The sequence below is a fragment of the Tamandua tetradactyla genome, chromosome 8, assembly GCF_023851605.1.
Source record: "Tamandua tetradactyla isolate mTamTet1 chromosome 8, mTamTet1.pri, whole genome shotgun sequence".
Classification (NCBI taxonomy): domain Eukaryota; kingdom Metazoa; phylum Chordata; class Mammalia; order Pilosa; family Myrmecophagidae; genus Tamandua; species Tamandua tetradactyla.
Window position 1 is genome coordinate 58,560,421 of NC_135334.1, and position 23,382 is coordinate 58,583,802.

At 34.9% G+C, this 23,382-nt stretch overlaps 1 protein-coding gene across 6 annotated transcripts in view; it reads right to left on the reverse strand.

The window, feature by feature from the left end:
* CCDC83 (coiled-coil domain containing 83) overlaps positions 1-23,382 on the reverse strand; it is a 77,777-nt gene that overhangs the window by 38,393 nt on the left and 16,002 nt on the right. For all 6 annotated transcript variants that reach the window (XM_077113363.1, XM_077113364.1, XM_077113362.1 and 3 more), the window contains exons 5-6: positions 12,434-12,518; positions 334-496 (exon numbers count right to left, since the gene is read on the reverse strand). In XM_077113363.1, coding sequence (XP_076969478.1) covers positions 334-496; positions 12,434-12,518 — 248 coding nt within the window. The remainder of the gene's footprint in view (positions 1-333; positions 497-12,433; positions 12,519-23,382) is intronic.

Genomic DNA, 23,382 nt, shown 5'->3' on the forward strand with positions numbered 1-23,382 from the left:
AACCAAACAAAAGAATTTCTCAAAAGAAAGAGCAAATGCCCATTGAGAGGAGAAAACCTAGAGAAGCTCAGAGTATACTCTGAGTATACTGTCCAGTTAAGAGTCAGATGGCTTTTGCCTACCTGTATTTTGATTACCGCCTTACCCTCCCCCTCACTTGATTGAGTACTTTCTGCTCATTTACCTCCATGTGTTCACGGGTGTGGTGGTAATAACTAATCGGATCTGAAGTATGTTCACAGCAGTTTGAACATATCAGGAGACCAAAGCATTAATACATACAACAAATAATTTCATATAGCTTAATTATAATTTTCTATGTTCCAAGGTCACCTCTTAAATTTTTTTCTTGATCTCTTTCAAACAGCCATTTTTCCTTCATTGCTTCTTCAACTTCCTCTCTTGTTACAACTGGTACTCCCTCTGATTTGTCTTCACTCAGTTCCTTTAGTAGGTTCCGTATGTGCCAAATCTGTTCATCTTTTAAGCGCCTATTCTGTCAGGAAAATTAACAGTAAGTTGAACTACTTAAACACTGTCCTCAAAACAGAGTCACACATTGAGGCTTGCAAAGTGAGAAGGAAACATTTAAGAAAACAAGTTATACAATAATAGCTTTAAGAGTTTGCAGATTAAAATTAAACTCAACAACACAACAACCAATGGGTTGAATGTTACATTTTAAAAACTGTGTTATAGTCTACCAGCCTATCACTTTATCATAGGATGGATCACTTTATCATTAAAGTTGGACCTTGGATTCAATTTCCTGAATCTCCCACTAAGATAGTTCTTCTCTAGCTTTCATCATTCAGTTAATCAATATTTATTGAGCACCTATTTTGTGCCAGGCAGTCTTTTAAGCACTAGGAATTTATCAGTAAACAAAGCAGACAAAAAGTACTGCTCTTGTGGAGCATACATTAATCTCTTCCTTTCTCACAAATGACCTTCGTTCTCTTCTTCCAGAGTAATGGTTCCTCATCATTCCAACAATTCACACTTGAAATATGGACTAGGTTCTTCCTATGACTATCCCATCCATGTTTCTAAGCTTCTTATTTAAATAATTTAAGAGTTTATTCTTGCCTTGTTATTTATCTTATTATGTATAGTGAGAAATACTTTAGTGTGTGTGACATTAACATTTCCTTGTGATTTTTTTAAATTCCCTTTAAGCCATTTACTCCATTTCCCTGGAATCTTTCCTTTGATTTTTTAAACCTAATAAAATATACATGCTTAAAATATGTTAATACTGCTTTTAAAAATTATTTCCTATAACTTAAATTTTTATGTACTCTAAATTTTTCAACCGTATATCTTATTTGTGATACTCATATATTTTATTGTCTTAATTTATTTGGTTTCTCCACCCTAAAATATAATTTTCTTTCCCAAAATTGAGTCTGTAGGCCAGTACCTCTCAAAAAGCACTTGCCATATCAAGAACTAGGAAGATCTTAAACTGAATGAAAAAGTAAATCAATAGATGCCAACATCAAGATGAGACATGTTGAAATTATCTGACAAAGATTATAAGGCAACCCTGATAAAAATGCTTCCATGAGCAATTATGAATACACTTGAAAAAAAATGAAAAAAATAGAAAGTCTCAGCAAAGAAATAAACTCTCAGCAATGAAACAGAATATTAAAGAACTGTAAATTGTATAATTCAAAAATGTAGTAACTAAAATAAATAGTTCAGTGACTGGCACAACAGCAGGATAGAGAGGACAAAGAAAAGAATAAGAAAAGTAGAAGATAAACAATAGAAATTATCCAATCTGAACAGAGAGAAAAATAAAGTTGAAAACAAACAAACAAAAAAACCTCAGAGCTTTAGGGACTCTGGAACTATAAACTTAGATCTAACACTCATGTCATTGCAGCCCTAGAAGGAAAGAAGAAAGAGGACAGAGATGAAAAAATATTCAAAGAAATAATGGCTTCCCATGTTTGGCAAGAGATACAAACCTATTAGATTTAATTGAGGAAACTCCAAACAAGATAAACCCAAAGCAATCCATGCCAAGACACATTATAATTAAACTTCTGTGAACTAAAGACAAGGAAAAAAGTCTTAATAGGAATCAGAGAAAAATAACACCTTACTCTAGAGGGGAAGAATGATTTGAATGTTAGTATATTTTTCATCAGAAAACATGTGAGCCAGAAGGAAACTGCACATTACTTTTCAAGTACTAAGAGAGAAGAACTGTCAACCTAGAAAAAATCAAAGTATGTACAGTACTTATACATATTTTGTATGTATACACTTTTGAAAACTACAAAATGTAATGAAAGAAATAAAAGATTTAAATAAACAGGGAAATATACTGAATTGCTGTATCGGAAGACTCATGTTAAGTCTTAACATGTTAAGATGTTATTTTTCCACAAATTGGAATACAAGTTTAATGCTATTCCTATAAAAATTCCAGTAAGAATTCCTTGTAAATATAGATCAGATTATTCTAAAATTTATACAGGAAGACAAAGGGACTTGTATAGCTAAAATAATTTTGAAAAAGAAAAACAAAGTGAGAAAAATGAATCTGTCCAATTTCAAGACATATCACTACAGTTATCAAGACTATGTGGTATTATGGAGGCTAGGCACTAGAGAACCCTGACACAGACTTAAACAAGTATGCCCAAATGATTGTTAACAAAAGTGTAAAAGTAATTCAATAGAGGAAAGATAGCCTTTTCAACTCATGGTGCTGAAACAATTGAATATTCATAGGCATAAAAATGAACCTCAATCTAGGTCTCACATCTAATGCAAAAATTAGCCAAAAATGGACCATGACGTAAATGTAAAGTGTAAAACTATAAAACTTCCAGGAAAAAAATATAGGAGAAAAATTTGGGGGATCTAGGGCTAGGAAAAAAAATTTTTAAACATGACAACAAAAGTGTGATATATAAAAGGAAAAATTGTTAAATTGGGCTTCATTAAAATTAAAATTTGTTGTGTAAAAGACCCTATTATGAGGCTAAAAAGAAAACAAGCTACAGGCTGTGAGAAAATATTTATAAACTATATATCTGACAACTAGTTAGTACCTAAAATATATAAAGAATTCTAAAACTCAACATTAAAAAAACAATCTAATCAGAGAATGGCCCAAAGATATGAAGAGAAATGTCAGCAAAGAAGATATACAGACGACAAATAAGCACAGGAAAGAGTGTTCAATATCATTAACTAATAGAGAAATGCAAATTAATACTACAATGTGAAAACACTACACATTTATCAGACTGGCTAAAATAAAAACAGGGACAACACTAAATGCTGATGAAGATGCAGAGAAATGGATTCACTGTTATATTGCTGGTGGGAATGTAAAATGTTACAGTCAGTCTGAAAACAGCTTCACAGTTTCTTAAAAAACTAATACGTAACCACCATATGACTCAGCATTTATCCTAGAGAAATGATCCTTATACAAAAATTGCCTCAAAAAGGATAAAAAGTCTAAATATAAGAACCAGCACCATAAAACTCCTAGAAAAAAATGTATGGAATCATCTTCAGGATCTTGTGGTAGGCAGTAATTTCTTAATTATACTCAAAGCACAAGTAGGAACAACAACAAAAATAAATAGGAACCTCTCAAAATTAAAAAATTTTCTGATTCAAAGGATTCTGTCAAGAAAGTGAAATGGAAATCCACTCTATGGGAGAAAATATTTGTAAACTCATATCCGATAAGTGTTTAATATCCAGAATATAAAAGGGAATCTATAACTCAACCATAAAAAAAAAAAAACCCAATTAGAAAATGGGCAAAAGATCTGAAGAGACATTTTTCCAAAGAGGAAATATACAAATGAATAAAAAATAAAAGATGGGGCGAACGCCTAGAGTGTACAATGATAGTGACTAAATGTACAAATTTAAAACTGTTTTTGCATGAGGAAGAACAAAGGAATGTCAATACTGCAGGGTACTGAAAATAGATGGTAACTCATATTTTAAAACTTTAACTTATATGTGAGACTAAAACAAAAAACGTTTATTTGATACAAAATTTATATTTTAACTAGTGCATTTCCTAATATATTTATGTGGACAGTTTAATTGAACACCATAAGTACATGGAACCTAGAATAGGGCATGAGATTTTGGAAGTTTGTCCAGAGTGATGCCCCGATAAATCCCAGAGTGATTTGAACAGTGAATAAAAAAGTATTTGCAAAGTCCCCTTGGGGGAATGGTGAGAAAAGGGGGAAATTCAACTTCTCCATGTGGAGAATTCCTGATATTCTCACAAGCAGTGGAGACAACCAAGGCAATAGGCTGAGCCCTCAATCTTGGGGTTTGTTCACATGAAACTTATCCCCGCAAAGGATAGGCTAAGCCTACTTAAAATTAGGCTGAAAAGTCACCCCCAAGAGAACCTCTTTTGTTGCTCAGATGTAGCCTCTCTCTCTCAGCCAACAAGGCAAGCAAACTCACTGCCCTCCCCCTGTCTATGTGGGACATGACTCCCAGGGGTGTGGACCTTCCTGGCAACGAGGGACAGAAATCCTAGAATGAGCTGGGACTCAGCATCAAGCGATTGAGAAAACCTTGACCAAAAGGGAGAAGAGTGAAATGAGACAAAATAAAGTGTCAGTGGCTGAGAGATTTCAAACAGAGTCAAGAAGTTATACTATTCTTACATATTATATAGATATCCCCTTTTTAGTTTAATATGTATTAGAGAGGCTACAGGGAAATGCCTGAAACTTAGAGCTGTGTTCCAGTAGCCATGTTTCTTGAAGATGATTGTTTAATAATATAGCTTTTGCAATGTGTCTGTGTGATTGTGAAAACCTTGTGTCTGATGCTCCTTTTATCTACCTTATGGACAGACAAGTAAAACATATGGATTAAAAATAAATAAATAATGGGAACAAATGTTAAAATAAATTTAGTAGATTGAAATGCTAGTGATCAATGAAAGGGAGGGGTAAAGGGTATGGTATGTATGAATTTTTTTCTGTTGTCTTTTTATTTTTTATTTCTTTTTTTGAATTGATGCAAATGTTCTAAGAAGTGATCATAATGATGAATATGCAACTATATGATATTGTGAGTTATTGATTATATAACAAGAATGGAATGATCATATGGTAAGAATGTTTGTGTTTGTATGTTGTTATGTTTATTAAATAAAGAAATAAGTAAAAAATCAACAACAACAAAAAAAATAAAAATAAAAGATGGGGAAGTACACCTAATGTCAATAATTGACAATAGAACCATTTTAATAATCTTTCATCAATTGTAACAAAGGTAACTACTGTTTTAAAAAATAGCACAATCATTTAAAAAAGTGTTATCATTAATAGTAACAAATGTTCCACACCAATGCAAGGTGGTAATGGGTGTATATAGAAATCTGACATTTTATTTTATGCATGTATTTTTTGTAAACTCACAACTTTTCTAATAAAAAAGAATACATAAATCTCAACTACTAAAAAACAACAAAATATCAGGAAAAAAATACTAATAAAATACCAAAAGGTTAGTTTGCAATAACTATTCATAACTGGTGGGGATTCTGGGTGAATTTTTCTTTACTTTTATGTACTATGCCATGAACATTTTATTATCAAGAAAAAAAGTGTTTTTGTTTTTTTTTTAAAGAATAGCAGTAGGGTAAACCAATTAAGATTGCAGAGAGAGATGCTTTAGGGTTTCACCCCCCAGAGAAGCTTTGAACAACCTGAAAGAACTGGAAGAAATATCCTAAAAGCTCCAGAAAACAGTTAAAGAACTGCAGTAACAGCACAAGTGCTGAATCAAGCGTTAAAGGACTGCAGTAATAGTGCAAGTGCCGAGTCAAGAAAAAGACTACTTAAAAGTGGTAGGATCTCATGGTGCCCTAGCAGACCCCTACCCCACTCCTCACCTGCACTGTGCAGTGCTTGCCTGGGTTCCCAATGTGAATTCCCTTCCCAGTCCCAGAGGGAAGACAGTAAACCTCATGCATATACTTGGAGCATATATATCTGGCCCACATTGTCTGGTAGTGGCCTGAGGGACTTGCCATCTGAGAACCTGCCCCGTGTGTAGAAGACCTCACAGAGCTCACAGGGCTCTCCAACAGACCTCTGTGTGAGAGCAGTCAAATTGTGCTATCTAGGGCAAGGGACTGCTGGCTTCAGAAAACACAGTGCCTTTCCTGAGATCATGAGAAAATTGTGTCCTAGGGAAGGGGGGACATTCATATCCTGAAAGTAGGCCACATGTGCATGCCCAAGACAAGAGTTATTCACAGTAAGGATCCCTATGCTTTGGCCTGGAGCTAATCTCTAAACTCTTTGTACGGATAAACTGTAATGGAGAGCCCTCACACATGTCAGTCTGCAAAAACTGGAAAAGGTGTTTTCTTTTTTTTCCTTCTTTTTTGTTCTTTTGTTAGTTCCTGGCATTCAAGAAAATCTCTATCATTATACTATCTGGATATCAACTTAAAGAATAGACACTGGAGTCTAAATCTCAGTGATACACTAAAATATCAAAATGTCCAGGTTTCAACAAAAGATTAAAAATATATAAAGGAACAGGAAACAATGGAGAAAATTAAAGAATTGGAAATCATCAATGAGGAGGATGGGACCTGGGACGTTCAAGACAAAGACTTCTAAAAAATGCCCTGAATATATTCAAAGACCTAAAGGAAAACATGGACAAAGAACTAAAGGAAATCATGAAAACAATAGTTGAACACAAAGAGAGTATCAGTACAGAGCTGGTAATTATGAAGAAGAACCAAATAGAGCTGAAGACTACAGTAACAGAAATTAAAAATTCCCTAGAGGGGTTCAACAGCAGATTGGAGCTGGCAGAATAAAGAAGCAGTGAACTTGATGTATTAGTTTCTTAAATGCTGCCAGAATGCAATATACCAGTAGTGAAATAGCATTTATAAAGGGAATTTAATAAGTTACAAGCTTTCAGTTCTAAGCCTATAAAAACTAAGGCATCCAGGGAAAGATACCTCAATTCAAGGAAGGCTGATGGGCCAGTAACTGGGTAGTCCCATGTTTGGCATCTACTGGTCCCATGCTCCTGGGCTCCATTGCTTTCAGCTTCTGTTTTGTGGGAGTTCCTCACTTTGCTTCTCTGGAGCTGGCTTTCATCTCTTGGCTTCCCTTGGCTCTCTCCAGGTTCTGGCTTCCTTAACATCTCATGGGAAGGCAATATCTGCTGGGTTCCAAGCATCTCCAAACATCCATGTCTCTGTTCTCTGAAGCAACTGTTCTCCAAATGTCTACATTTGCTCTCTCTGTTGGCTCTGAGGCTTCTGTCATTTCTGAGGTTTCTCCAAAAAGTTTCCTCTTTTAAAGACTCCAGTAAACTAATCAAGACCCACCTGGAATGGGTGGAGTCACATTTTCATCTAATTAAAAGGTCACACCCACAATTAGGTGTCACATCTCCACGATAATCTAATCGAACATTTCCAACCTACATTATTGAATCAGTATTAAAAGAAAAGGCTGCTCCCAAAAGACTGAATCAGGCTTAAAACATGGCTTTTCTGGGGTATGTAATACTTTCAAACTGGCACACTTTACCACAAGACATTTTCAGTCTGGAAGCAGAAAGAAGAATGAAAAAAAAAAAAGAACAGAACCAGAGGAACCAGCACGATACCATTAAGTGTACCAATATATGCATTGCAGGAGTCCCAGGAGAAAAAAGGAGCAGAAAGAATATTCAAGGAAATAACAGCTGAAAATTTCCCAAATTTAATGAAAGACACTAATATGCATATCCAAAACACTCAACAAACTCCAAATAGGATAAACCCAAATAGACCCACTGGTATATTATAATCAAACTGTCCAATGCAAAGATAGAGAATTCTGAAAACCACAAGGGAGAAGCATGTACAAGGGAATCTCAAAAAAACTAAGGCCAATTTTTCAACAGAAACCTTGGAGGCAAGAAGGCAATGGGATGATATGTTTAAAATGCTGAGAGGAAAAAAATGCCATCCAAAAATTCTATATCTGGCAAAACTGTCTTTTACAAATGAGGAAGAGATAAAATATTCCCAAATAATGTCACCACTAAACTGGCCCTGCTAGAGATGCTAAAGAGAGTTCTCCAGGTTGAAAGAAAAGGTCAACAGACAATAGATCAAAATCCCATAAAGAAATAAATATCTTCAGTGAGGGTAATGATGTGGGGAAATATAAATGCCAGTACTATTGTATTTTTGGTCTGTAACTCCACCTTTTACTTCCTACAGGATCTAAAAGGCAAATGTACAAAATATAATGATAAATTAGTGGTTTGGGACTCATCCTATATAAACATAATTTTTAAATAAAAACTAAAAGTAGGGGTGTGGGGAGTATAAGAATATAGTGTACATATACTATTGAAGTTAAGTTGGTATCAAAGCAAACAATGTTTTTATGGATTTAGGATGTTACATTTAACTCCACTGTAATTACAAAGAAAATACAGGAGAATACACAGGCTCATAGAGTCATAAATTAGAGTACAGGTTGCCAAAGCTGGGGAGTTGGGCAGGGGTAACTGGGAGTTAATACATAATGGGAGATAGGAAAGTTTTAATAATGGAAGTTGGTAAGGATTCCATAATATTGTGAATGTGATTAATCCCATTGAGTGGTATGTTTGAGAGTACTTGAGATGGGAAAGTTTATATTGTATATATGGTCCCACAACTAAAAAAAAAAAAAAAGAAAGAAAGAACAACTAAAGAGATAATGACAATTAAAAGCAAGGATCCTAGATGTGACCTAGCTAGAGAGGAGAAAAAGCTCAAAGGGACATTATTATTTTTGGTCTGAATTGGAATATAGACTGTAAGTTTTATATATATGTTAAATTTCTTGAACTTGATAACTGTATTTATGGTTACATAAGTGAATATACTTCTTCTTAGAAAATATTCACGACAGTACCAAGTGTCCAAGGAACATGATATATACAATCTACCCTCAAGTGTTCAGAAAACGGATTGATAAAGAGACAGACAGACAGGCAGATAGAGAGACAATTAGAGAGAATGATATGACAAATTTGACAAAAAGTTAAAAATTGTGAATCTGGGCATCTGGGATGATAGGTCTATGTTTCAGTTCTCTGTATGGAGTTTGTATTATTTTTGCAACTATCCTGTTAAGTTTGAAGGTATTTCAAAATAAAAAGTTAACTTAAAAAGTGAATATAGTCCTCATAGATCAAATTTTGTTCACAATTACTATACTTTCAAAAATGTGATTTTTATATTCGTAAATTAAAACAGCATTACATCAAAAAAAAAAAACAGCATTACATGGGGGTGCATGGGTAGTTCAGTGGTAGAATTCTCACCTGTCATGAGGGAGACGTGGGTTTAATTCCTGGTCCACTCACTTCCCCATCCCAAAAATGCAACAAACAAGCAAAACGAACAAGAAGACAAACAAAAATTCAACAAATGGTGCTGCAATAATGGGATACATGGAAAAATAATGAAATGTGACCCCATCATACAGCATACAAAAAACAAAAAACAGCATTACATGTCCTAAAGATGTTACTGAATGTCACATAAACATTACTCAATCATATTTGGCATTATATACACATTTAACAATATCTATTTTAAACTTCCTAAACTTCAAGTGAATTTCAAATGGAAATAGAAAGTATCTGACAATATGTTACATAATTCAATATGTCTGAAATATTATTTTGAGCAGTATTTTGAAGTAAAATTTAGCTAGGTGTACCTATCAATATGCTAGATAATATATATTTAACTTACAAAATCAAGTTAATAATCACTGGAGGCAAGTATAATTATCATATCATAAAACAGAAAAAAGGATATTCTGTAAATAAGTTAAAGATTTTGTTTTGTTACAAATCCATTTCATAGACTTTATCATTTTAACTTAAGACTCACAAGAACAAAAATAAGAAATTGCCAAAATAGTATTGAGAATTCCCATCTATTATTCATCTAGCTTTCCCTAATTATAATATCTTATATAAGCATAGTACATTATTAATAAAATAGCAATGGTACAATGTTAATAACTAAACTAGAGAATTTATTCAAATTTCACCAGTTTTTTTTTTTTTTTTGGTGCATGGTCCAGGAATTGAACCTGAGTCTCCTGCATGGAAGGCAGGCATTCTAACCACTGAACTACCCATGCACCCTAATTTCATCAGTTTTTATATATACTCAGTTTTTTAATGTATAGTATTATGAAGTTTTATCACACAGATATCAAAATTATCACCATATAGATGGTAATTGAGTCCTTTGAACCTGCCAGTTTGTCATTAATACCTTTTGCTGGCACAGTTGTGGTAAAATGGGGGGATTGAAAAAATGAATGAAAGGTGAGGAAGTGGACACAGGGAGCTATGGAATATCTAATGAGGTAAATGGGGCAATGGATGCAAACAGGGAGAAAGAAAGATAATAAATGGGGTGATAATTGAAACAACAAGGAAGGAAGGTATTTCTGATGTTGATATAATTAAAGAGAAAAAAATACATCTGGCTAATGGATCATGTTTAATGTAACAATTTAAATATCCGTGACCTCAAAATTTTTCCTCCACTGGTGTTAATGTGACTCAACTCAGCAAATATTAGATGAACACTTTCGTAAGTTGAGCCTTTCTAGAGAAACAAAGACAATTAAGAGTTTATTGCTGCTGTCCATACAGCTTATTTTTGCATAATACTCTGGCTTAGATTGGGGGAATGAAAAGGAACTAAGCAAAAGATGATAATTTCAGAGTGAGGAAACAGCATGGATAAAGGTACATAACAAGAAAGTGGTTTTTCCAAGATTTGAAAGAAGAAATGGAAAGGAAAGGATTGTGTAAGAAGACAAGGTTGGAAAGATAATAAGCAGAGTCAGATTTTGCAGGTCCTTTGAAGGCCTTGGTAAGGACTCTGAATTTTATTTTCTGTACAATAGGAAGCCAAGGAAGGGTTTTACACACTGAACATTTTACAGCATTCAAAGAGTTAATTTTGGCTACACTGTGGAAAAAATTGAACTGGATGGGGGAAAGATGGGTAAGTGATCATGGTAGCTTAAACTGGATGGTAGCATCATACATGGAAAGAAATGATGTCCAAAAACATATAGTCTAGTTGAAGCTGGACTCTGTCTTGCTCCACTAATGTCCCTAAGAACATGCTAAGGCCTGCCCCATTCTGAACTAATCCTCATGGAAAAGAGAACTTTGTTCCTGACTCCAAATGATGGGGTAATGGGGAAAGTGAATCCTCAATCTTGATCTGTTGTACTAGCCACAACCATGTCCTGACCAAGAGTCCCTGTGTCGATCATTGGGGATGTGCATTGGTACCTTGAAGGCAGCTCACTCCTCTTAGGTGCTGTGCTCTGCATCTCATCATGTGGAATCTGCACCCAAACACCCAGACCAAACTTCCCCTTTCTACTTCACTCTACAGACTTGGAGTGTCTGCTTTAATTACTATTCCATGAGACTGATCCTACAGAATCAGTGTCAGGGTCATAGTTATATCTCCACCAGGGCCTGTCTAGTCCAATAAGTATTTGTTGAATAAATATCAATTAGTCATATTGATGTAGAGAAGCCCCATTGAGGTAGACAAGAAGCCCCATTTTACAAGAGAAAAAATGGAGTCTCAACAGTTTTGCCCAAGATGACATCAGCAGTAAATCATAGAGCCAGAATGCAAACTCAAGTCCCTGAGCCAAGATTCCATTAAAATTTGAAGATATAGTCTTTTACACAAAAGCCAGATAAAACAGTTAACTGTGGAAGTTTTGGGGTCCAAATAAAATAAATGTATTCATTTCCTCACTCATGAGATGCTTTAAGGGATAAGTTATGCTAATTATGATGTACTGCTTCTAAACTTAATTTTTGTTGGTCTTTAGTCCTGATAGTCATACACATTACCCTTCTGATACTCGTTTAAATCTGATTTTATAAAAGCAATGTATCATCTTAAGCATACAATTAATCATTTTAACAACTGAGATTGTACTTTTCAAATGCTGTTTACATATGCCAACTTTGAAAATCTAAAAGAAAAAGATACAGAGATTAAAATGAGTAAACCAATGTTTTGCAGTTTGGTTAAATAAGTCAAAAAATAAATGTGGGTCCAAAGCTTCAAAATCTTGAATGTAAAATATAGTGTCCTCAAGAGCTAAGTAACATAATTCAAGCTGATTTCCTTTTCATTTTAATGTGGGAGTAGCAGTACCCTCTTGCCTTACATGTATGAAGACTTAAATGGATTATAAATTAATCAATTCCACACACTGAAGAAGATAATTTCCTAGAGTACTTTTCATTACAATTCACAACTTTTTAAAGCATGTTTACATATGCTTAATGAGTAGATACAGGCTCTAAATTTTATACTCACTCTTTCATGATACTTTTGGTTCTTCTCTCTAAGTTTCTTTATTAGAACCATAAATCGTTCTACTGCATTTTCCTTTATTTGACGGCTGGGAATAAACAGAGATAAAGTATTACAATTACTTATCTTAGGAAAAATTGAGACAAAATTTAAAAAATTATACCAAATTAAGAAAATTAAAATAAATTATTAAATACGCTATTAAAACTGATGTAGGGAAAGAAGTTTTCCTAAGTGATTTTGTGCTTATGAATATATTTTACTCATTAAAATATACATTGGGGAGACACTTCAGGTTTTGTTTTGCTTTTTAAGTCAATCCTCATTCATATCCTATAGTCATAATTTTCATATTTTCTAAGTATCTATAAATAATTCAGCTTAAGTAAAGCCTAGAAAGGGCATACACAAACATGCTCTCTAGAATTCTAAAAGCAGCCAGACAAAAATAATAACAAAAAAAAAGACTGTACTTTATAAGGGCAACTACACCTTCTTGAAATATTACAGGAAAATAGGCACTGCCATAAAGTTGATTAGTATACCGCCACCCGTACAAATAATAAAAGCCTCTTTCCTAGAACAAATCCATTTCTTTAATACCCAAAAGTATTTCTGAACATATGTTAGGTCTAAAAAAAAGAGAAAAGTACAGAAAGATTTAGGAAAACTCCATTTGATAATTGTTTGATGTGCTAATTCTGTCAGTTACCTAATAAATCTATTTTTTTAACCTTTTCTTGTTGTATAATATAATTATATACAAAGCAAATAAATAAAAAAGCAATAGTTTTCAAAGCACTCTTCAACAATTGGTTACAGGACAGATCCCAGAGTTTGTCATGAGCTACCATATGATCCTCTCATATTTTTCCTTCTAGTTGCCCTACAACACAGGAGGCTACAGAGCTTAAATATTTTTTTATCATCGCAATCGACTTTTTTTCCTTACTTTCTTGTGAACGATAACACACAAAAAAAGCTATAAATTTCAAAGCACAGCACCACAATTGGTTGTAGAACATATTTCACCCAGTTTGACATGGGTTACAATTTCACAATTTTAGGTTTTTACTTCTACCTGCTCTAAACTAAGAGACTAGAGACAAAAAGAGATATCAATTTAATGATTCAGCATTCATATTCATTTGTTAAGTCCTATCTTCTATGTATAATTCCACCGCCACCTTTGATCTTTCCATACCTCTTTTGGGGGTTGTTTGGGCTATGGAAATTCTAAATTTTTGATATTGGAAGGGTCTGTCACCAATATGGGGTAGGCAATGGAACTAGCTGATGTTTTGGAGAGGCTGGGCTAGGTTTCGGGACTTATCAGGACCAAGAATCCTTATGGAGGTTGTAGGTTTCTGGAAAGTACCTTGAACACTTGCGGAATCTTATATATTTCCCTAGGTATTCTTTAGGATTGGCTGGAATGGTCCTGGTTGCGGGTTGGCAGGTTATAATAGGCAGTAAGGTCTACCTGGAGCTTGCATAAGAGCAATCTTCAGAGTAGCCTCTCAACTCTATTTGAACTCTCTTTGCTACTGATACTTTATTAATTACACTTCTTTTGCCCCTTTGGTCAGGATGTAATTGTTTATCCCATGGTGCCAGGTCTGGCTTCATCCCTGGGAGTCATCTCCCGCATCACCAGGGAGACTTTCACCCCTGGATGTCATGCCCCATGTAGGGGGAGGGCAATGATTTCACTTGCAGAGTTGGGCTTAGAGAGACTGAGGCCACATCAGAGCAACAACAGAGGTCCTCCAGAAGTAACTCTTAGGCATATAGACTACCTTAGCCTATAGGTAGTCTAAGCTTCTCCGCTACCTACATAAGCTTCACAAGAGTAAGCCTCATGATAGAGGGCATGGCCTATTGATTTGGGTATCCTAAAGTTTCACACAGTATCAGGGGATTCCCTGATGGTAAGGTTTAATAGTTCCATAATCTTTCTCCCTCCCTCAGGGGACTTTGCCAATACCTTTTGATTATCTGGTTAATATACTCTAGGATGTTTCTAGGCATTACAATAATCTATATAGGATTAAAGCACCTCTTTCACATTCTGTGCTCCCTGTGTTTCAATTGTTCAAATGAGCTATACAGATAGGTTGAATTAGATTATGTACTACAGAAAATTTCAGTTCCATTGGTCTGAAAGAGTAGGTGTGGTTCTCAAATATAGATACTGTCTTCCTTACCCCTATGTTCTGAATTACTTTAACCCCAACCTGTTCAACTTTGTTCTTAACTCTAAATATCAGGTTACATATATAAAAGAGCCTCTCAAAATCCAGAAATAATAATCACCACTCCAGACTTAATGTGTCTACTCTAAAAGCCTACAGTCTAGGCCCCTGTTTTCTTAAAGCATTTTCTAAAGGTGACTATACCAATGTTGTTTTTTGTTTCTGGCTTATTTTGTCTCACCAAATATCCGAGATGTTCATTCACATCGTTGCATGCATCATGACATTATTCCTTTCTGCAGCAGCACAACCTTCATTCATACGTATATACCATCATTCGCCAATCTATTGCTCTGTCAGTGCATCCTTCAGCCACCTGCATTCATCGGGCATCACATAGAAGGCCCAAAGTCCACAGTCCATCAACATTCTCAATTTTAGATAATTTCATTGTTCCCAAGAGACAGAAAACCAATAAACACACCTTCACCAAACAGGAAATCTAAACCTCCTCTTAACTTTTGTCCCTCACCCCATTATTTACCTCTGCTGTTGCTGTGGTAATGCTGATGATTTTCTTTTGAACATAGCTCATAGTACGCAATAGCAGTTTACCCCCTGTACCCTGGACTTAAACACTTTGTACAAGAACCATATCTTTGAAGTAATTCTTATGAGAACTCATTCATATTTCTAGTGTGAGTCAGTGGGACATGTAGGTCTATACAACCCTTTTCAATCTGGTTCATCCTCAATACAGTAATATTATTCCTAGACCCACTAAAGAATCACCTTCACTCCTATCTATTCCCTTACATTGGAGTTCAACCTCATTAGCTAATGGTTCACCCATCTCTAGCTTCTATGTATCTCTAAGTCCCCTATATTCTGTATTATAAGCTTCTGATTATACCTTTGTGCTGGTCATAAAACTGGAATCATACAGTATTTATCTTTTTGTGTCTGGTTAATCTCACTTAGCATTATGTCCTCAAGGCTCATCCATCTTGTCATGTGCTTCAGGATGTCATTTTGTCTTACTGCTCCTTAATATTCCAAAGTATGTATATACCATATTTTGTTGATCCACTCATCTGTTGATGGGCATTTGGTTTGTTTCCATCTTTTGGCGATTGTGAATAATGCTGCTATGAACATCGGTATGCAGATGTCTGTTTGTATCGTTGCTTTCAGCTCTTCTGGGTATATACCAAGTAGTGATATTGCTGGGTTATAGGGCAACTCGATATGTAGTTCCCTGAGGAACCGCCAAACAGATTCCATAGTGGCTGCACCATTATACATTCCACGAGCAATGCATAATTGTCCCAGTTTTTCCACATCCTTTCCAACATTTATAGTTTCCTGTTTGTTTAATAGCAGCCATTCTTATAGGTGTAAGCTGGTATTTCATTGTAGTCTTGATCTGCATTTCCCTTATAACCAATGAAAATGAGCATCTCTTCATGTGCTTTTGAGCCACCTGTATTTGCTCTTCAGAAAAATGCCTATTCATATCTTTAGCCCGTTTTATAACTGGGTTATTTGTTCCTTTATTGTTGAGCTGTATGATTTCTTTGTATATACAGGAAATCAAACCTTTGTCTGATATGTGATTTCCAAATATTCTCTCCCATTGAGTTGGCTGCCTCTTCACCTTTTTGACAAAGTCTTTTGAGGTGCAGAAGCATTTGATTTTGAGGAGTTCCTATTTATCTGTTTTTTCTTTTGTTGCTTGGGCTTTGGTGTAAAGTTTAGGAAGTTACCTCCTATTACTAGGTCTTGAAGATGCTTCCCTACATTTTCTTTTAGAAGCTTTATGGTTCTAGTTCTTATATTTAGGTGTTTGATCCCCTTTGAGTTAATTTTTGTGTAGGATGTAGGATAGGGGTCCTCCTTCATTCTCTTGGCTATTGATATCCAGTTCTTCCATGCCCAATTATTGAAAAGACTATTTTGTCCCAGTTCAGAGGATTTGGGGGGTTTGTAAAAAATCAGCTGATCATATATTTGGTGGTCTATTTCTGCATTCTTGATTTGATTCCATTGGTCAATGCTTCTGTCTTTGTGCCAGTACCATGTTGTTTTGACCACTGTGACTTCATAATAGGTTTTAAAGTCAGGGAGAGTTAATCCTCCCACGTTGTTCTTCTTTTTTAGGATGCTTTTCAGGGTCTCTTTACCTTCCAGATGAATTTGATAGTTAGCTTTTCCAAATCTTCAAAGTACATTATTGGAATTTTGATTGGTACTTGTTGAATCTGTAAATCAACTTGGGGAGAATTGACATCTTAACTATATTTAGCCTTCCTTTCCATGAGCAGGGAATGTCATTCCACCTATTTAGATCTACTTTGATTTCTTTTAGCAATGTTATGCAGTTCTCTGTGTACAGGTCCTTTACATCCCTAGTTAAGTTAATCCTAAGTACTTGATTCTTTTAGTTGCTATTTTGAATGGAATTTTTTCCTTAACTGACTCCTCAGCTAGCTCATTGCTTGTGTATAGAAATGTTACTGATTTTTGCACATTAATTTTATATCCTGCCACCTTGCAGAACTTGTTTATTAGCTCAAGTAACTCTGCTATAGATTTCTCATGATCTTCCAAATATAGTATCATATCACCTGCAAATAATGAGAGCTTTACTTCTTCCTTTCCAATTTGGATGACTTTTATTTCTTTGTCCTACCTGATTGTTCTAGCTAGAACTTCTAGCACAATGTCACCAATAGTGGTGACAGTGGGCATCCTTGTCTAGTACCTCATCTTAGGGGTAAGGTTTTCTGACTCTCTCCATGGAGTACGATGCTGGCTATTGGTTTTTCATATATTCCTTTTATCATATTGAGGTAGTTACCTTTGATTCCTATCTTTTGGAGTGTCTTTATCAGAAAAGGATGCTGAATTTTGTCAAATATTTTTTCAGCATCAATCAAAATGATCATGTGATTTTTCCTTTTGATTTGTTAATGTACTGTATTACATTAATTGATTTTCTTGTGTTGAACCATCCTTGCATTCCTGGTATAGACCCCACTTGGTCATGATGTATAATTCTTTTAATGTGCTGTTAGATTAAATTTGCTAATATTTTATTGAGAATTTTTGCATCTATGTTCATTAGAGAGATTGGTCTGTAGTTTTCCTCTCTTATAGCATCTTTACCCAGTTTTGGTATTAGAATTAGCTTCATAAAATGAGTTAGGTAGAGTTCCTTTTTCCTCAATTATTTGGAAAAGTTTGAGCAGGATTCTCGTTAGTTCTTTCCAGAATGTTTGATAAAATTCCCCTGTGAAGCAGCCATCTGGCCCTTCCTGGGCTTTTCTTTGTAGGAAGATTTTTGATGACTGATTGTATCTCTTTACTTGTGATTGGTTTGTTGAGATCTTCTATTTCTTCCTGAGTCAGTGTAGCTTTTTTGCGTGTCTCCAGGAATTTGTCCATTTCATCTAAGTTGTTTAGCTTGTAGCATATAGTTGTTCATAGTATCCTCTTATGATTTCTTTTATTTCTTCAGGCTGTGTGGTAATGCACCCCTTCTCATTTCTGATTTTGTTTATTTTCATCCTCTCTGTTTTTTTCTTTGTCAGTCTTGCTACTGGCCCATCAATTTTACTGATTTTCTCAAAGAAGCAACTTTTGGTTTTATCGATTCTTTCTATTGTTTTTTTTTTTTTGTTGTTGTTGTTCCATTCATCTGTCTCTGCTTTAGTCTTTGTTATTTCTCTTCTCCTATTTGCTTTGAGGTTAGTTTGCTGTTCTTTCTCAAGTTCCTCTAGGTTTGCTGTTAAGTCCTTGGTTTTTGCTCTTTCTTGTTTTTATATAGGCATTTAAGGCAATAAATTTCCCTCTCAGCACAGCTTTTGCAGCATCCCATAAATTCTGATAAGTTGTATTTTTTTTCACTCATCTCTGATAACTACTGATTTCTCCAGCAATTTCTTCTTTGATCCACTGGTTTTTTTAAGATTGTGTTATTTATCTCCATATATTTGTGAATGGTCTTGTTCTTTGGTTGTTATTGAGATCCAGCTTCATCCCATTGTGATCAGAGAAAGTGCTTTAATAATTTCAGTATTTTTAAATTTATCAAGACCTGTTTTGTGCTCCAGCATATGATCTATCCTGGAGAATGTTCCATGAGCACTAGAGAAAAATATATAACCTTGTGATTTGGGAAGCAATGACCTACATAGGTCTAATTCATTTATCAAGTTATTTAACTTCTCTATTTCCTTGTTGACCTTCTGTCTTGCTGTTCTATCTACAGAGAAGAGTGGTGTATTAAAGTCTCCTACTATTATTGTTGAAACATCTATTGCTCCCTTCAGCTTTTTTTATTAATTAAAAAAATTAACTAACACGACATTTAGAAATCATTCCATTCTACATATACAATCAGTAATTCTTAATATCATCACATAGATGCATATTCATCATTTCTTAGTACATTTGCATCGATTTAGAAAAAGAAATAGAAAGACAACAGAAAAAGAAATAAAACAATAATAGAGAGAAAAAATAAAAAAAGAAAAAAAACTATACCTCAGATGCAGCTTCATTCAGTGTTTTAACATAATTACATTACAATTAGGTAGTATTGTGCTGTCCATTTCTGAGTTTTTGTATCCAGTCCTGTTGCACAGTCTGTATCCCTTCAGCTCCAATTACCCATTATCTTACCCTATTTCTATCTCCTGATGGTCTCTGTTACCAATGACATGTTCCAAGTTTATTCTCTAATGTCAGTTCACATCAGTGGGACCATACAATATTTGTCCTTTAGTTTTTGGCTAGTCTCACTCAGCATAATGTTCTCTAGGTCCATCCATGTTATTACATGCTTCATAAGTTTATTCTGTCTTAAAGCTGCATAATATTCCATCGTATGTATATACCACAGTTTGTTTAGCCACTCGTCTGTTGATGGACATTTTGGCTGTTTCCATCTCTTTGCAATTGTAAATAATGCTGCTATAAACATTGGTGTGCAAATGTCCATTTGTGTCTTTGCCCTTAAGTCCTCTGAGTAGATACCTAGCAATGGTATTGCTGGGTCATATGGCAATTCTATATTCAGCTTTTTGAGGAACCGCCAAACTGCCTTCCACAGTGATTGCACCATTTGACATTCCCACCAACAGTGGATAAGTGTGCCTCTTTCTCCACATCCTCTCCAGCACTTGTCATTTTCTGTTTTGTTGATAATGGCCATTCTGGTGGGTGTGAGATGATATCTCATTGTGGTTTTGATCTGCATTTCTCTAATGGCCAGGGACATTGAGCATCTCTTCATGTGCCTTTTGGCCATTTGTATTTCCTCTTCTGAGAGGTGTCTGTTCAAGTCTTTCACCCATTTTGTAATTGGATTGGCTGTCTTTTCGTTGTTGAGTTGAACAATCTCTTTATAAATTCTGGATACTAGACCTTTATCTGATATGTCATTTCCAAATATTGTCTCCCATTGTGTAGGCTGTCTTTCTACTTTCTTGATGAAGTTCTTTGATGCACAAAAGTGTTTAATTTCGAGGAGCTCCCATTTATTTATTTTTCTTCAGTGCTCTTGCTTTAGGTTTAAGGTCCATAAAACCGCCCCCAATTGTAAGTTTCATAAGATATCTCCCTACATTTTCCTCTAACTGTTTTATGGTCTTAGACCTAATGTTTAGATCTTTGATCCATTTTGAGTTAACTTTTGTATAGGGTGTGAGATACGGGTCCTCTTTCATTCTTTTGCATATGGATATCCAGTTCTCTAGGCACCATTTATTGAAGAGACTGCTCTGTCCCAGGTGAGGTGGCTTGACTGCCTTATCAAAGATCAAATGTCCATAGATGAGAGGGTCTATATCTGAGCACTCTATTTGATTCCATTGGTCAATATATCTATCTTTATGCCAGTACCATGCTGTTTTGACCACTGTGGCTTCATAATATGCCTTAAAGTCAGGCAGCATGAGACCTCCAGCTTCGTTTTTTTCCCTCAAGATACTTTTAGCAATTCGGGGCAACCTGCCCTTCCAGATAAATTTGCTTATTGGTTTTTCTATTTCTGAAAAATAAGTTGTTGGGATTTTGATTGGTATTGCACTGAATCTGTAAATCAATTTAGGTAGGATTGACATCTTAACTATATTTAGTCTTCCAATCCATGAACACAGTATGCCCTTCCATCTATTTAGGTCTTCTGTGATTTCTTTTAACATTTTTTTGTAGTTTTATTTGTATAGGTCTTTTGTCTCTTTAGTTAAATTTATTCCTAAGTATTTTATTCTTTTAGTTGCAATTGTAAATGGAATTCGTTTCTAGATTTCCCCCTCAGCTTGTTCATTGCTAGTGTATAGAAACACTACAGATTTTTGAATGTTGATCTTGTAACCTGCTACTTTGCTGTACACATTTATTAGCTCTAGTAGTTTTGTTGTGGATTTTTCAGGGTTTTCGACGTATAGTATCATATCGTCTGCAAACAGTGATAGTTTTACTTCTTCCTTTCCAATTTTGATGCCTTGTATTTCTTTTTCTTGTCTAATTGCTCTGGCTAGAACCTCCAACACGATGTTGAATAACAGTGGTGATAATGGACATCCTTGTCTTGTTCCTGATCTTAGGGGGAAAGTTTTCAATTTTTCCCCATTGAGGATGATATTAGCTGTGGGTTTTTCATATATTCCCTCTATCATTTTAAGGAGGTTCCCTTGTATTCCTATCCTTTGAAGTGTTTTCAACAAGAAAGGATGTTGAATCTTGTCAAATGCCTTCTCTGTATCAATTGAGATGATCATGTGATTTTTCTGCTTTGATTTGTTGATATGGTGTATTACATTAATTGATTTTCTTATGTTGAACCATCCTTGCATACCTGGGATGAATCCTACTTGGTCATGATGTATAATTCTTTTAATGTGTTGCTGGATTCGATTTGCTAGAATTTTGTTGAGGATTTTTGCATCTGTATTCATTAGAGAGATTAGTCTGTAGTTTTCTTTTTTTGTAATATCTTTGACTGGTTTTGGTATGAGGGTGATGTAGGCTTCATAGAATGAATTAGGTAGTTTTCCCTCCACTTCAATTTTTTTGAAGAGTTTGAGCAGGGTTGGTACTAATTCTTTCTGAAATGTTTGGTAGAATTCACCTGTGAAGCCGCCTAGTCCTGGACTTTTCTTTTTGGGAAGCTTTTGAATGACTGATTCAATTTCTTTACTTGTGATTGGTTTGTTGAGGTCATCTATTTCTTCTTGAGTCAAAGTTGGTTGTTCATGCCTTTCTAGGAACTTGTCCATTTCATCTACATTGTTGTATTTATTAGCATAAAGTTGTTCATAGTATCCTGTTATTGCCTCATTTATTTCTGTGAGATCAGTGGTTATGTCTCCTCTTCCATTTCTGATCCTATTTATTTGCGTCCTCTCTCTTCTTCTTTTTGTCAGTCTTGCTAAGGGCCCATCAATCTTCTTGATTTTCTCATAGAACCAACTCCTGGTCTTATTGATTTTATCTATTGTTTTCATGTTTTCTATTTCATTTATTTCTGCTCTAATCTTTGTTATTTCTTTCCTTTTGCTTGCTTTGGGGTTAGTTTGCTGCTCTTTCTCCAGTTCTTCCAAGTGGACAGTTAATTCCCGAATTTTTGCCCTTTCTTCTTTTTTTGATATAGGCATTTAGGACAATAAATTTCCCTCTTAGCACTGCCTTTGCTGCGTCCCATAGGTTTTGATATGTTGTGTTTTCATTTTCATTCGCCTCGAGATATTTACTAATTTCTCTTGTAATTTCTTCCTTGACCCACTGGTTGTTTAAGAGTGTGTTGTTGATCCTCCACGTATTTGTGAATTTTCTGGCACTCTGCCTATTATTGATTTCCAACTTCATTCCTTTATGATCCGAGAAAGTGTTGTGTATGATTTCAATCTTTTTAAATTTGTTGAGACTTGCTTTGTGACCCAGCATATGGTCTATCTTTGAGAATGATCCATGAGCACTTGAGAAAAAAAGGTGTATCCTGCTGTTGTGGGGTGTAATGTCCTATAAATGTCTGTTAAGTCTAGCTCATTTATTGTAATATTCAAATTCTCTATTTCTTTTTTGATCTTCTGTCTAGATGTTCTGTCCATTGATGAGAGTGGTGAATTGAAGTCTCCAACTATTATGGTAGATGTGTCTATTTCCTTTTTCAGTGATTGCAGTGTATTCCTCACATATTTTGGGGTATTCTGGCTCGGTGCATAAATATTTATGATTGTTATGTCTTCTTGTTTAATTGTTCCTTTTATTAGTAGATAGTATCCTTCTTTGTCTCTTTTAACTGTTTTACATTTGAAGTCTAATTTGTTGGATATTAGTATAGCTACTCCTGCTCTTTTCTGGTTGTTATTTGCATGAAATATCTTTTCCCAACCTTTCACTTTCAACCTATGTTTATCTTTGGGTCTAAGATGTGTTTCCTGTAGACAGCATATAGAAGGATCCTGTTTTTTAATCCATTCTGCCAGTCTATGTCTTTCGATTGGGGAATTCTGTCCATTAACATTTAGTGTTATTACTGTTTGGGTAATACTTTCCTCTACCATTTTGCCTTTTGTATTATATAGATCATATCTAATTTTCCTTCTTTCTACACTCTTCTCCACACCTCTCTTTTCTGTCTTTTTGTATCTGACTCTAGTGCTCCCTTTAGTATTTCTTGCAGAGCTGGTCTCTTGGTCACAAATTCTCTCAGTGACTTTTTGTCTGAAAATGTTTTAATTTCTCCCT